The sequence below is a fragment of the Haemaphysalis longicornis genome, unplaced genomic scaffold (genome assembly GCF_048455015.1).
Source record: "Haemaphysalis longicornis isolate Haplotype H1 unplaced genomic scaffold, Haemaphysalis longicornis Haplotype H1 scaffold_4, whole genome shotgun sequence".
In the NCBI taxonomy this organism is placed as follows: domain Eukaryota; kingdom Metazoa; phylum Arthropoda; class Arachnida; order Ixodida; family Ixodidae; genus Haemaphysalis; species Haemaphysalis longicornis.
This window is the reverse complement of record NW_027526361.1, coordinates 86,424,845-86,438,894: the sequence shown is the minus strand read 5'-3', so window position 1 is coordinate 86,438,894 and position 14,050 is coordinate 86,424,845. Positions and strand designations below refer to the sequence as shown.

The 14,050-nt window shown below is 47.6% G+C and overlaps 1 protein-coding gene across 1 annotated transcript in view; it reads right to left on the bottom strand.

The window, feature by feature from the left end:
• LOC144179818 (uncharacterized) overlaps nucleotides 1-14,050 on the bottom strand; it is a 26,115-nt gene extending 12,065 nt beyond the window's left edge. The window contains exons 1-3 of the mRNA XM_077708250.1: nucleotides 13,612-14,050; nucleotides 3,458-3,533; nucleotides 228-499 (exon numbers count right to left, since the gene is read on the bottom strand). Coding sequence (XP_077564376.1) covers nucleotides 228-279 — 52 coding nt within the window. The 5' untranslated portion in view covers nucleotides 280-499; nucleotides 3,458-3,533; nucleotides 13,612-14,050. The remainder of the gene's footprint in view (nucleotides 1-227; nucleotides 500-3,457; nucleotides 3,534-13,611) is intronic.

The window sequence follows — 14,050 nt, the reverse complement described above, 5'->3', positions numbered from 1 at the left end:
CAAGGCACTCTTTGTACATTATCCAAGTGCTTCTTTTAAGCATGCCCACTTAGCAACAGCCACGCACATCAGACATCAGCCAGGTGACAACCCCAGCAGCATTGCATGTCAACTACAGGGCACAAAACAAAAACGACCAACAAAGAGAACGAACAGAGCAGTCTGTAAGAAATAAGCGAGGAGTTCAAGCAGTGATAGACGGCAACAATGGCAGATGGAGCACTAACTGGAGTAACCACATGCTGCTAAAACCACCACTAGGCCGAACAGCTTCCACATTCCTTCTGCACAGATGGTACAGCTACGCTCAGGCACTTGGTAAGACTAGAGTGCCTAAAATACTATAGTAGGACTGAAGGTGGCCACAGGGAGAAAACAGTCGACTGCTTGGTCATGCATAATGAACTTGAAGGTCACGGCCATGTCAGAATGCAGAGGGTGGGCCTCTTCAGCATTTTTTCATCCCAGCAGCTCAGGGGCTTGCAGACGAGACTGGTACCTGCAAATAAGAAGCACAGCATGCCAAGCCGATTCAGTTTTGCTACAAGCTGCTGTGCAGGCCAACGGCGCTTTCACGATGGCTAGTTAGTGCCTTATTGCTTTGAACAATTACAATTGCAACAAGCAGCTCAATACGGGATTTGCTTTTATATCTATGAGGCTGCAGAATGGTGAGGCAATGGGCAAAAACGCGCAACCGCAACAACGTTCCTGCGTGATGCTTCCTTTATCATGGCGTCGTCGCGTTAAGCAACAGCGTTGCCACCGCTGAATGATAAATGTGGCCCACCTTTTAGCAAAGGGTCTATTGGAGCTTGACTGAACTGTCACAATTTGGCCCACATTCGTGAACGTGGGAGGGTCAAATGATGACATGAACTGTGATACCTCATGAGACAGCACACTGTTTACGGAGTACATGGTAGCTATAGGGAGTATTCACTTGCAGCCCATCCGCGCTGCCGCAAGGTTTTATGGGAAAGGTGACTCGACTATCTGCCATAATGTTGGCAGTAGTTTTCTGGTATGCTTGTTGACTAGCAGCCTGTGGGTGGCGGTTAATAGTACTTCAGTACTACGTATACTGCTGCAACACGTCGACGCGATCGAGGTGGATGTGAAAATGGTCAGCTGGTGAGCTTCCTTTTGGCGTCTGACGCTGCACACAAGACGAAAGAGATGTCAAAAAAGCGTTGCGCCAAGTGCACTCGGGGTGGTTTCGTCCTGTTAACGGCGGTGGCATCGACAGACAAGATACACACCAAAGTTTAGTGCGATCATTTCGTTTCCGGTAAGTATATTTACAGCTACACACGTGTATGCGCTGTTTTCGTGTGCTGAGCGCACGCGCTAGCACTGTGTTGAGCTTCTCACTTTGCGTCTCGAGCGCATCTCGCTGGGCCTGAAAACAACAGAAAAATGAAATGAACGATGCCGTCTGGTCCTAATGTTGCGTGTGCACGCTAATAGGTTTGAGTTGCGTGATCGAAGGGTAGAAAGTGCCTTTGCCTAGTCGTTACTGCCCACCACGTGCACACACAATGCACAGCGACAATTGTTGAGCTTAGGTGCTCGCAGTCGTGTAATCAACCGCAAATTCATGACAGTACGTCTCCCCCTGACCGTAATCACCTGCCTTATCAACCGGGGTTTTTTTTTTCATGGGGAAAGTGCGAAGCGATGGCAGCTTGAATGTTCTATGAAAATGTTTGAAACGTACGCTGTTATGTTCCCACATGCACCGTACGGCTCAGCGCTGATTACATAAAGCCCCTCGATGTCCTGATTGTTTCCTCTTATCGCCGCCAACAATTTCGCAGGGAAGCTAGGCTGCCTGATAGATGACACTAACTAAAAAATGGGCTCTAAGACTTAACCTAAGCTATGTCAAAGCTGCTTCGATTGAGGCATTTGCTCACTCTTTGCAGCACAAGTTGGACACATGGTGTCCTGATTGTCAGCCTAGTGGTTATGAGACAAGTGCAGTATATAGTGAGGTGGATCTTCTTCCTTGTGTTTTATTACATCCACTAGTTTATTTGCAACAGCAGTAGTGACAGCAGAAAGCCAATGTTGTGCCCTAATTACACTGTGGGGCATTGTTCTGAATACTACCCTGTTATGTCTATGTGCATTAAAATGTGTGCTGTTGTGCCATGGATATTTTCATTGCCATCGCATAAGATGCAGGGTGAGGAATTCTCGTACAATTGCTGCAGGCATAAATGACGTCCATGAGAGCAGAAAAAAAGAAGCACCATAAAGTTGCAAGCCCTAGCTCAGTACTGCAACCTTCCAGCACAAATTTTCCAGAGAATGGCAATGTGAATAGATGTGTTGACATCGGTGACACAGCTAGAGGTCGTAATTTATTACACTCAAGTTTTCATGTTTCTTTTTTTCTTACTGGCTGCTCTTTTGTTTACAGGGCCCCAGTCAGAACTACAATGCTTGTGAAAGATGTACACACATAACAGGACATTCAAAACAATATGGTGTAGCTTGTAGTTGGATTTGAGGACAAGACGTGCAACTATGCTGCTATTTATGCAGCCCCTCTCCTTTTCTGCAGGTCAGTCAAGTGACTTGGACAAGGATTGTGGAACGCCGGGGGCTCAATGTTGTGTATTTCAGCTGCTTACATTGCAAAGGGGCCAGAACAAGGATAACTATGCACACCATGCCCACGTGCTTCGAACAGGCATTTGGAACTTTGGTGGCAGTTGTAGCATGGGTTTCGAAGTGTTACAGGCCATCTTTAGTGAAAAGACGTGGTTTAGCTACAAGAATCACAATACTGCCCCGTTTCTATTTGGGATTGCCTGACAGCGAGTCATGACTTTTATTTGTGAAGGCGGGAGAGGCAGGACAAGCAACAGGAAAGTGACAGAGTACAGTATACTCGACAGCTTGCCGCCAGGTGCTAGCGTATTATTGGCAATTGTGGGTGGTTCAAATGTAACATGAGCTCGACTGCTTTAAGAATCAGAGACACAATCTTGTCTCTCTGATACGTGTGCATACATTCGCTTTTCTGTACATAAAAATTCACGTATGTAATAAACGTCTCCCCTTTCTCATAGACCATTCTGTGGCTAAGTGGTTCTCATAAATATTAAACAATCAAATTTTACACAATTAAAAAGACAGTGAACGGGCTGCTTCAGTGTGCAAAACAAGATGGCAACTGAGATTAAAAACGAAATGCACATTGCATACCAATATTTGCAAACATTAAGCGATGATAGTGAACAAAGAACGACGAGACACATTTGGAGTACAACTTTCATTTTAACCTCCCCAGCGGCAACTCTGGGAGAAACACTGCTACTGCCTCCTTACAAGAAAAGATCATAAGCAATGTGCTCACAACATGGTGCTTCCACTAAGCAACTACTAATTGATACATCGTTACACACAGACGTCGACAAAGAATAAGCATTGAGGTGAATCGGACACATTAAGTCTCTACATCTGTTCAGCATCAGCCATGGCTCCAGTGGCTCTGTCGACAGGGCGTAGGAGTTGTTCACCTGCGAATGTAAACAGGGTGGTTAAAGGGTGATGAAGTATGTATTGGGCACAGTGCAAACAAATGTCAACACTACTTGTAGCCATCAATAACAAAGCCTGTGCAAAGGTTACTCTGCAGTTAATCATTATGACATGGGCTGCTGAACTGAAACAGAGGGGCATAAGCAACCATGAGCGAATGAGGAAAAGCTAAGCATGAGCAAAATAATGCTTACAAGGTGCTCAACAAGAACTGTGGGAGGGCATACAACTGATTTACCTGGCTGCCCTCTCCGTGCAATTTTTTCGCAACGCGGTTGCAACTGTCCACGAAAAGCATTGCCCTGTCGCAGACCGAGTTGCGAGCGTTCCCGTTTCAATGCTGCGCTCGAGCGCTGCTGAGATCTGCCGAGCACGAAATGCACCGTACGAACCCCGGTTTTGCGATAGCGCCCATTCGAGCATTTTTAGCCACTGGCTGGAGAGTGCCCGAGTGTGAGCTAATCAGTATATAACATAAGGTATGAAACAGAGTCAAAATGTAGCGAAACAAACGAGACAAGACTAGTGCGCCATTGTTTCTTGCTTCCTGACCTCACCCCGTCCTTGCGCAGTCTCGCAAGTTGCTGCAAGTGCGACCGCTAGCTTCCAGCACCGGTGTTTCTGTTGTACGAAATTATAAACACAGTCGCTGCCGCTAATCCAAAGTGATACGGGCAAGGTCTTTTTAAAACATTGGGAAAAGTTTGTTTTGTTTGGTTTGTTTTCGGCGTGCCGCGCGCCGTTCACCCTTGCTAGGGTTGCTAGAGGCGCTGGTGCACGATGTCGCAGTCGATCAGCTGCTCCCGCGCTGTTGCCGCGGCCCTCAGACCGAATAAAACATGGAAGCCGGTGGGTGCACGAGCGTTAGGTGAAATCGGTGCGGAAGTTCTGACGTGTTCTTCAAAACAGTGAGAGAGTGCATTTTGTCAAGGACCAGCATGTGAGGAAGATGGCGAAAAGAAGGACTGATGCGCACTGTTTTGCCACAGGCTGTTGCACTAGCTATCCGGGTGCTCCAAAGGCGTCTTTGTTTGCCGCCCCAAGAGACGAAGAGCTTCGAAAAAAGTGGAAGCCCAATTTTTGTCGGCAGGACAAGCCCCTCACAGTATCATTGGCAGTGTGCGAGCACTACTTTGAAAAACATTTTTAGCGAGTTACGTATTCCTCGTGTAAAGCCGTCGCTGGCACCTGAAGCGATTCCCACACTCTTGCCAGGTTGTCCGGCCTACCTCTCAGTTCCTACTGCAAAAAGAAGGCCCAAAAGGAAACGACCAGCAGCAACAAGCACGTTAGCAGAATACCATAAGCCGCACAAGCAATTTCCCGAAATTTCGAACAGTAGCACTGGGAATGAGAACGTGCTGCATGAACCTTCCCAAGAATGGGACAGCAAAACGTTGACACTTGCAGCATTGAGAAATTTGCATTACCAGCAAAGTACTGGTGCAAGCTTCATCCAGATGGTTATGCGGGCATAATTTTTGCCACCACCACGATCCAGAAAGGGGAAAAGCTGGAAATTGTTCCCGAAAAAGCCGTGTGTTTGGATGAGATCAATAAAAATGTGTCTGTGCAAATGTTTGTGCAAGGTGTAAAGTGCAGCGACAAGTTAATGTCTTCTCTCACTGAGGCCAACGATGTCCCCTGGGAAACTGAACAAATCTGCATCTGCAAGGGAGCCATGACAAAACTAGACTTCACTGAACTGGAACAATGTTTGACACTCTAACTTCGAGCGGAAACAGTCACGATAAGGTAGTCGGTTTTCAGCACAAAATGTCTCTGAGAAATCTCTACAGCAGGTAAGTATTTTTTCATCCCCTTCGATTTGCAATTCGTGCGATTTTAAGTTAGTTACACATGGGTTCCCGATCTCTCTTTTTTTTCAAGGGCTGTTTGTGCGGATTACAAGGCGCTTCGGAAGGCCTTACTCACCAGAAAGTCGCATTCGCGGAGAAAGCTCAACGTGTCTGCAACAACAAGAGGAGATATTTCTCGTCGACCGAAGCTTCATAAACAGAAAGCTGCATGCCTAAGGAAGCGCGCCACTGTGATGGAAAAAAGGCTTGCAGCGATGGTGGCCAGGAACAGAGAGATTTCTGAGGATGATTTTGCTGTTAAAGTCGCCAACCTTTCTCCGATCAGTCTGTCACATATTCAAGGCATCGTGAAAAAGCCTTAAAGGCATGAAGTACTCAACTGAGTGGATCCTAGAATGCCTGATAATGAGGATGAGAAGTCTGAAGCTCTATGAGCATTTGAAAAGAGATAGCATACTAACATTGCCTTGCAAAGCAATACTGCAAAAGTACTTGAAGATCTACAAGACAGGGCTTGGGTTCAGTGCAAAGGTGTTTGATGACCTGACAGAGAAAACAGGCCCCATGGACGAATTCCAACGGCACGGAGGTCTCGTAGTAGACGAGATGAAATTGTCCAAACACTTGTCTCACTACTGCTGGGCATATAGATGGCTTTGTGGACCTTGGTCCGTTTACCTCAGACGAAGATAAACGCAGTGTGTGCGATCATGGCATGTACGCCATTTTCGTACTATTTGTGGAGAAGTGGACTCACGTACTTCCACCCTTTGCAATGAAAGGCAATATTATGAGGCCTTTGTAGACAAAGATCATGATTGAAGCCACCATTCTGGCAGAAAAAGCAGGCCTGAAAGTTGACTTTATAACGTTGGACGGGGCTACATGGAAACGGAACATGTGGAGACAAACGGGCATTGGGGCATCCTTGACAAGCATCGAGTGCAGTGCAGCCCACCTGGTGGATCCTAAGTGCCGGCTCCATTTAATTTCAGACTTCCCCCCATAATCAAGTGCCTGCGTAACGCCCTGGCCTGCTCTTGCTATGAAGAGCCAGAGGTTCAGGTGTGTTATTCCATTATGTTTAGCCTTCATTCTATATCTCCTTGTGTAAATGTTTACTTATCCATTGCATATTGCGTCATTGTGTCATAAATTACAATCAATTCATTCCAGGTTTCCATGCAAGCCGTGCCTTCGAGGAGCTCTCGAAGGCACGGCAGCAATGTGACACTGCAAGCCGTGCATGGCATCAATTCCAGCCACAAAAATCCGAGCAGTTTTGAGAAAATGAGGGTTTCCCTTGCGTTTCAACTGTTCAGCGACAAAGTGGTGCAGGGTCTGCAGTTGTACAGGTCTTAGATTGAAGAGACTTGAGGCGACATTTCAGCCATGCTTCGTTTCTTTGAGTAAGTACCGAGTCTTCATGGCTGTATATAATTTGAGTGTTAGGTTTCTTGAAATAGTCAATTGCTTGATCAGTAGTGTTTATAGTTGCCTCATTTTTACAACGCACCATCGTCCGTGACCTTATTCACATGATGACATCACGGTTTCCTGCTTAGGCCCTGCAGCCGGGATCTGCATCAATGGAGAATTTGGAGTGTGTTACTGTACCTCGAGACGTGGGAGCTCCATGCCAAAGCAAAAGGCTGCGGCTTCTTAAGCCAGTCAACGGCCACTGGACTGCAGGTGACTGTGTCAAGTTTACTCTCCTTGCTCAAGTACCTCATGGAAAAAGTAGGGTTTAAGCACCCCATGACAAGTAGGACAAGCCAAGACCCCGCAGGGCACCTTTTGGACTTGTGTACCAATCTGGGTGCAACACGCACCCGATGCCACAACAGTTAATTGTCAGAGTGAACTGCCCGGCATTCAACAACCTGGCCTGTTCGGTTTCAAAGGGAAACTGAGAACCAGGCGTTGTGCGTGCTCTACTGGGACCAGATGCATGCCAGCAGGGTTCCCCTGCTCAAGAGCACCAGCTGGCAGACAAGTACCTGGGTGCAGGCAACACAGATGCAGCAGCAGAACTTCTTTTGAAGTCAACAGGACACTCATTATGTGCTGTGGCGTCAAGTGGCAGCCGGTTGATACACTATATCGCTGTCTATGTAGCGAGGCAGTGCATCCGCAAGATGAAGTGTGAAAACTGCCTCTGTGTGCTCCTGATGAGCAAAGAAAAGTCTTTGGTGCTCAACTTTGCAGAGTTTGTCCACCTGAAGCACAAAGAGGGCTGTTATTTCCGTCGGTCGTTCTGTATAGGTTCGTGCTAAACACAGAGAATGCGTTCACTGAATGCTTTAGTCTTCTTGGGCTTCATTGCGATAGCATCCTCGACATTCTGAGCGTGGTGAAGGCTAAGCAGCAGTGCGAACTTGGCTGCAGTGATCATTGTAAGGGTGCTGTGGCAGAGGTGGCCACGTTTTACCTCGCGACCCGCATTCACTTCTACATCAAAAGCATCTACAGAAACAATGCAAAAAGATGGCAATCTGCAAAGTATGCTAAACTAGGCAAATGCTGGTAGAACTGGACCAAAGTGTGAAAAACTGTTCCACCACACTGAAATGTAATCTGTTCTATCTCGTTCACTTTATACATACTATCTATATTACAATCGAGTTTGAAAAAAGTGAAGCTATGCCATCATTAATTACTATTCCTTTTTGATAGTAATTATAACAAGAAATAATTACAAAATCATTTGTCTTTGCCATGATAGCACCTCTGATCTCTGAAAAATAGCAGACTCCATAACATATTGGCAAGCAGTGGTTAGTTTCGTTTTTGTGTGCTATGCGGTGGGTCTAAACTTCCCCAGAGGATATTGCGGGGAGGGGGGTAGTCAACGTGCACATGCACCAAATAATACATCAGAGTTGACTGCGACACCTCGGCTAAAAAGTTTGTTGCTCTTAAATGCTGCTATACGAGGAACAGGGTGTCGAACCTGAATTTTTTGGGGTTCGGTTCGGGTCCTTCGGGTTCGGTTTGGGTTTGTTTCCGGAGCACCATTCCGCTCCGGTTCGAACCGGTTCAAATCGGTTGGAACCGGTTCAAACGGGTTCGGAGAAAAAAAGCAGAAGTGGTTTTTTTTTGTTATTTTATTGTGCTCGGTTTTTGTTTCCTTGTCAAGTCGGTATAAAAACAGGCGTAATGCAGGTTTCTTTGTGCAAATAATTTGTCTTAACCAAATTAAAGCGACCCTGCAACACTTTTTTCAACTTTTTTCTTAATCTTGAATGCTTGCAGAAAGTAATCAACAAACACATCCAGTACTTAGATTGGGGGGTCGCTAAGTGCCTGCACCAAAAATTACTGCTCTGTCGCCGTCAGATAACTTAGAAACTTGCTTAAAATATTTTTTCCTCCTTCCCGGTCTTGGCATTCTTCTGCCGCTAGAATGACGTCATTACAACGGTGTAGTGGCTATTTGCCGGCTTTCCTTAACTTGCAGCAAAGAATGCATTTGATAGCCACTTTAAAAAGAAAGCCATAAAAGCGAAGCAGAAATGGGAGGCATATCCGCAGTGACGAGCAAATCACGCACTGTTACTGTGTCCTGGCAATAGCTATAGCTTTCGCAGTGCTTCCAGATGCGAAGAAAAGAGTGAAAGCGTATATAGAAAGTGTTGAAGAGTTATTTTAACTGTCGAATCTACTGCGAAATGTTTTCTATGGTAGGTCAACAATTACAACACTAACTGAAATAAAAGGTTCTCCGGGACACTTAAGGCTGCGTATTTGTAGGAATGTGAAAGCATTACTCTTCATTGCTGCAAGTTTATTTTTATTAATTTACTTTCATTCATTTTTATATTGTAATTTTTTATACCCTGCTTTGTGTTCTTGAGGAAACAAAAAAAACTGGAGTGGAACTTTACGATACTCGCTAATGCAAAATTTGAGTGCAGCGCGAACTGTAGTCTTCTCCGCGATGGCGCATAGCTGATGTGTGTCAGGAAGTGATCGCGTGATCAGCAAATGCACGACGGCGCGCGCTATTCTCTGTCGTTATATCGTAAGGCGTCGCCACCCTGGAGCACGTCTCGGGCGATCTCGGAATTCCGTCCTCCCCCTTACACTTTCTTCATCCTTTCATCCTCCGCTTTCCCACTCGCTCTATCTTCGGTGGCCTCTTCGTTCTCTCGATTACGAGGCCAATGCTGAGGGACTACGCGAAACCACAGGAGCGGGCGCTTAAGGGCTGCACTCTAACGCATGGCTCTACGTAGCCTCCGCTATGCCACCCCGTGATCCACTTCCTTCGCCGACCACTGACGGGCCGCACATTGTCTGCAAATAATGCATCCTCGCCACAGTCTTCTGGAAGGCAAACATGTAGCCCCCTGGCCAGCGCCCCGGTGCCCCTGACGCCTCCTCCCTCGGTGCATCCCCGCCAGAATCTTCTGGCAATGGGCAGCCTCCCTGCAAGCTGTCGGTTGCCCCGTCCTACTAAGCAGACGACCCATCCATCCACAATCATTTTTGGTACCCTCGAGTGTCACCGTGGGGAGGCATTTTGCGTCTTTTCCTCCTCCCCCGAGCTCCTCGTTAAGGCCGATCCACTCGACGGACCAAGTCCGCGGTCCAATTGGTCACGTGACGTGAGGTCACGGTCCGCCGCGGTTCGATCCTGAGCAGGGCGCATCCACATGGCGGGCCGGCTGAGCGGACCGCAAATGGCTGACCGTCTGAACTCGCAAGCTGGAAGGTTGAACACAGGTGCCGTTTGGCCGCAATAACATGTTGTAACACACAAGCCTGCACGAAACGTTTCAGCCCCATAATAACAGCCACCCACATGCATGCCGGGCGGGCGCGCTCACGCAGCTGCCGGAGTCGTTCGAACAAAGGCCACACGACGAGCAGCGACGGCGGGGTGAGCCGGGCTGTACACGGCTCGTCACCGCTCGCTGGAACTGAACTCTTCCAGTAAATTGAGGTCCACATGCGTGAAACAATGTGGTAATGTTGGCTAGCATCGCACTAGTAAGAGTCATAGGACGAACATTGAAGACATAAAGCTGCTATAAGCTAGGTTCTGGCGATTGCATGCGTTGACAAGGGGTACAGAAAAATGTCGCATCGACAAAATTCATTGTTGCAGCAAAGCCAAGACTCGGTGAATGCTCTGTGGCTCAAAATTTAATGTAGATGTCTTGGAAAAAAGTAATGAAAATTGGCCGCTATGACGAGAAAAGGGCAATCAATTACAGACTCATCATGACGAACCACTTCTACCAGCCTCCGCGTAATTGAAGGGAAACTGGGAACATGTATAGCAAATATCCGAGCTCATGCGCAAGGTTTTTCCTGTGATAACGAGTGTGCACCGGTTGTAAGCTTAGTTGAAAATGCACCTAGGAAGGAGCCAAATGAGCTAGCAGACAATCAGAAAACCCGCATTCACATTTTCTGATCATCTGCTGCACCATTTGGTTCCTTCCTACCGTGAGTCCAAAACGTGCATTTCACTCTGCATACCCCAGGTGGCGCCGTCGTTCCAACATCAACTTGCGCTGGCTCGGACGTCCAAATCGGCCGCCATTTTCCCATAGGCAAAAATCGTTTTTATTTATTTTCAGAATAAACACGTACGTGCCATCGTTGTTCCCAGTTTCAAACAAAATAGACCACAAAAAGCGACCTTCGTGTGAAGTTTGAGCGCAAACAGAGCGGCAATTCGCCAAGGAAAAAATTTTTTATGTGTTCCAATTATCGTCACACCACCCTGTATTTTAACAACATTGATCCCCGCGTAAAAGGTGGATGCAGGCTATGCGATGTGTTGCACCAGTAAGGAAGACCTGCGGCGACGGTCATGCGGCACCACAGCGGCTGCCGCGGATATTGAAAGCATGTCACGGGGAAGCGTGTGACCAGAGATGCCCGATAACAAAGGAAGGATGATGATGATGATTAAAGGCCTCCCCTTTGAATTGGGGTGACGGCATGCGCCATCTAGCCTACATTAGTAATTTAAATTTAGTTAACTCTCAACTCGGATTTCTTTTAAATTCTGCCCTGCCGCTACCCCTGACTGGGATGACACTTTATCGCCTTCCCTGCTTTTTTTCCACCAATACTCTGGCCGCTCTTTAGCAATACCTACTGCTGACCAGTTAATGCTTCCATCAACTGCGAAGCCCAGTGTCTTAGGAAGTAGGACTTTGCCCCCAATTCTAGCCAGCTGAATCTTTTGGCATTCTATTACTATGTGGTCGATTGTTTCTTCATCCCTGCCACATCGCACATGTCTCATCCTGGGACGAATATTTGCTCATGTAAGTTCGAGTTCTCAAGCAGCCAGCCCGCGCCTCAAAGAGCAATGCACTACCTTTATTGTCATAAAAATTTTCTTTCCGGATGTTCCGTGAGCCTCAACCTGGCCGTCTGCGGCAGAAGATGACGCAGCAATGCAGTTTCACGCCGCTCCGCTATGCACTGCAGATCCCGCAAAATCTTGTGGCTGACTGTACATTCGTTTACTCACGTTAGTTGCTGGCATGAATTTTAGGCGGCCGGCATACTGGACTTGGACCCCTTCGCGAATTTCATAGGGGGACCAGCCCATCTTCCCTGTGACCGCTGCTGTCACTGCGACTGCGTTTCCCCCGAGTAGCCACCGTCCCAGTTCATTTTGGCGGCGGTCGAAGCACTTCACTGCTGGGCAGGAGTAAGCCAGCACACCCCCTGCGCAGGTTACTGCTGGTACCTTTAGTGGCTTCCAGAGAATGCACCCCACTGTGTAGGGGTTGGAAGGGTGCCTTGCCAGATCCCAAACACGGCCTTTTAGGTGGCTGAATTTGGCAAGCAGACTTTTCCTGTTGTACCAGGTAACTTGGGTGGTCGGATACTGTTATACCAGGATATTTGTACGGTGAGGTTTGCTCAACTTTTTTAGTCTATGTACAAGTCTGTCCAATTTGTCTTGGCCTGGTTGAACCATAAGCTTGTCTTCTCTTGCCACTCGAGTACAAATGTCTAAGAGGTGTCGCAGGCCTGCTTCTGATTCTGCCGATATTACAATGTCATTTGCAAAAGCTAAGCTTGAGATTCTTGTGTACTCTTTTTTTCCCTCCGTTGTGGTGGTGGATAGTCTCAGTGCTGGGCCCTCTTTGTGCAGTGTTTTCAGCAAGTTATTTATGCAGATGTTGAACAGGGTTGGTGACAGTGGGCATCCCTGTTTGAGGCCTACAGCCAGCTTGATTTCCTCTGAACTGAGGTCATGTAGGTTGTACACGACTGTGCAGCCTGTGTACAGTTTTTTTTAGAAAGTCAATAAATTGGGGCCCCTACGTGCATTTCACTCAGCTTGCCCCTTAGCTTTTGGTCTGGGATTGGCTCGTACGCTCTTTCCATGTCCAGGAAGGCCAAGTTGAGCTGACATTTGTCTTTTTACTTCATTTCCATTGCTTGAGTCAGTGTAAAGATGTGGTCACTTGTGCGGCGGTGTGGTCAGAAGCCGTTTCGGGATTTTGTTAGGACGCCGTTGGTTTCACAGTAACCCTGTAGTCGGTGGTTGAGTACAGTGCTACGCAGTTTTGAGACGTTGCTTAGCACTGTTATTGTCCAATAGGCATAAAGGTCATTTTCGTTGTTTCCTTTGCCTTTGAATATCAGTTTAACCTTGCCTGCTTTCCGCTTGGATGGTATTTGCTGTGCCCAGGACTGCGTTGAAGCAGTGGCATAGGGTTTTCCTGCCTTAGGTTTCAGTGATTTTATGAACTCGCTGGGAATGTCGTCAATGGCTGGTGCTTTTTCGTTCTTCAAGTCCCGTTTGCTTCGCTTGAGTTCTGTAGGCGTGACGGGCCTGCCAGAGACGCTTCGGTGTGTGCAGGCGCTGTGCTTCATTTGGTTTCTGCCCCTAAGGTTGTCGCTGCCTGCGGGTGTGCGTCTTGCATGGCCCTGAAATTAGTTTGGGTGAATGCTACCAGCTGTCGCCCAATAGTACGCAAGACGTACCAGACGTTTTGTTTCTCTTTTAACACTCTTACCAGCAGCTCGCTGGCGAGAGTTCCGTTTGCGCGGTCGGGTTGGGAAGCGCGTACTCCGCAATCCAGACGTTAACATGAATACCTCGCAGAAAACGCTGGCAACAAAAACAGCTCCAGGGGGACACGGCGATTTGAACGAGTATCGGAGAGTGTCGGCCCCGTTTTGCCAGCGTAACCACCAACACACAAAATGAAAAACACGAAACGAGCGCTAATGAATTTTCTGAGCTTACCGACGCCTTGGGCACGCAGTTGTAAAATGCGCTGAACACATCATTATGGTTGTCACTTACGCGTTACCGTACACTCAGTACTGTCAGCACGTACACTGCCGGGAGCGAAAACGACGACACTAGTACGCGTCCAAAACTCCATTGCACCACTCTCCACTGTCTTTGTTGTCTTGTCGTTCACAGTGAGTCGTTGAAGCCTAGAATGGAAGCAACCATCCCGGCAGGCGGCCGGCGTTCACACGCCGTAGCCCTCAGAAACTGCACGCCTCGCCAGTGCTAGGCAGCGCGAGCACGCGACCTCTCATTTCCTCGGGTATCCGGCCAGCAAACGTCATACCAAGTCATTGAAATGTTTTTCTCAAGACTACAGCACGCAAACAAAGAAATCGGAAGCCAGTTGTCAAATACGGTCTAAACAAACATGAAACAAACAAACGGC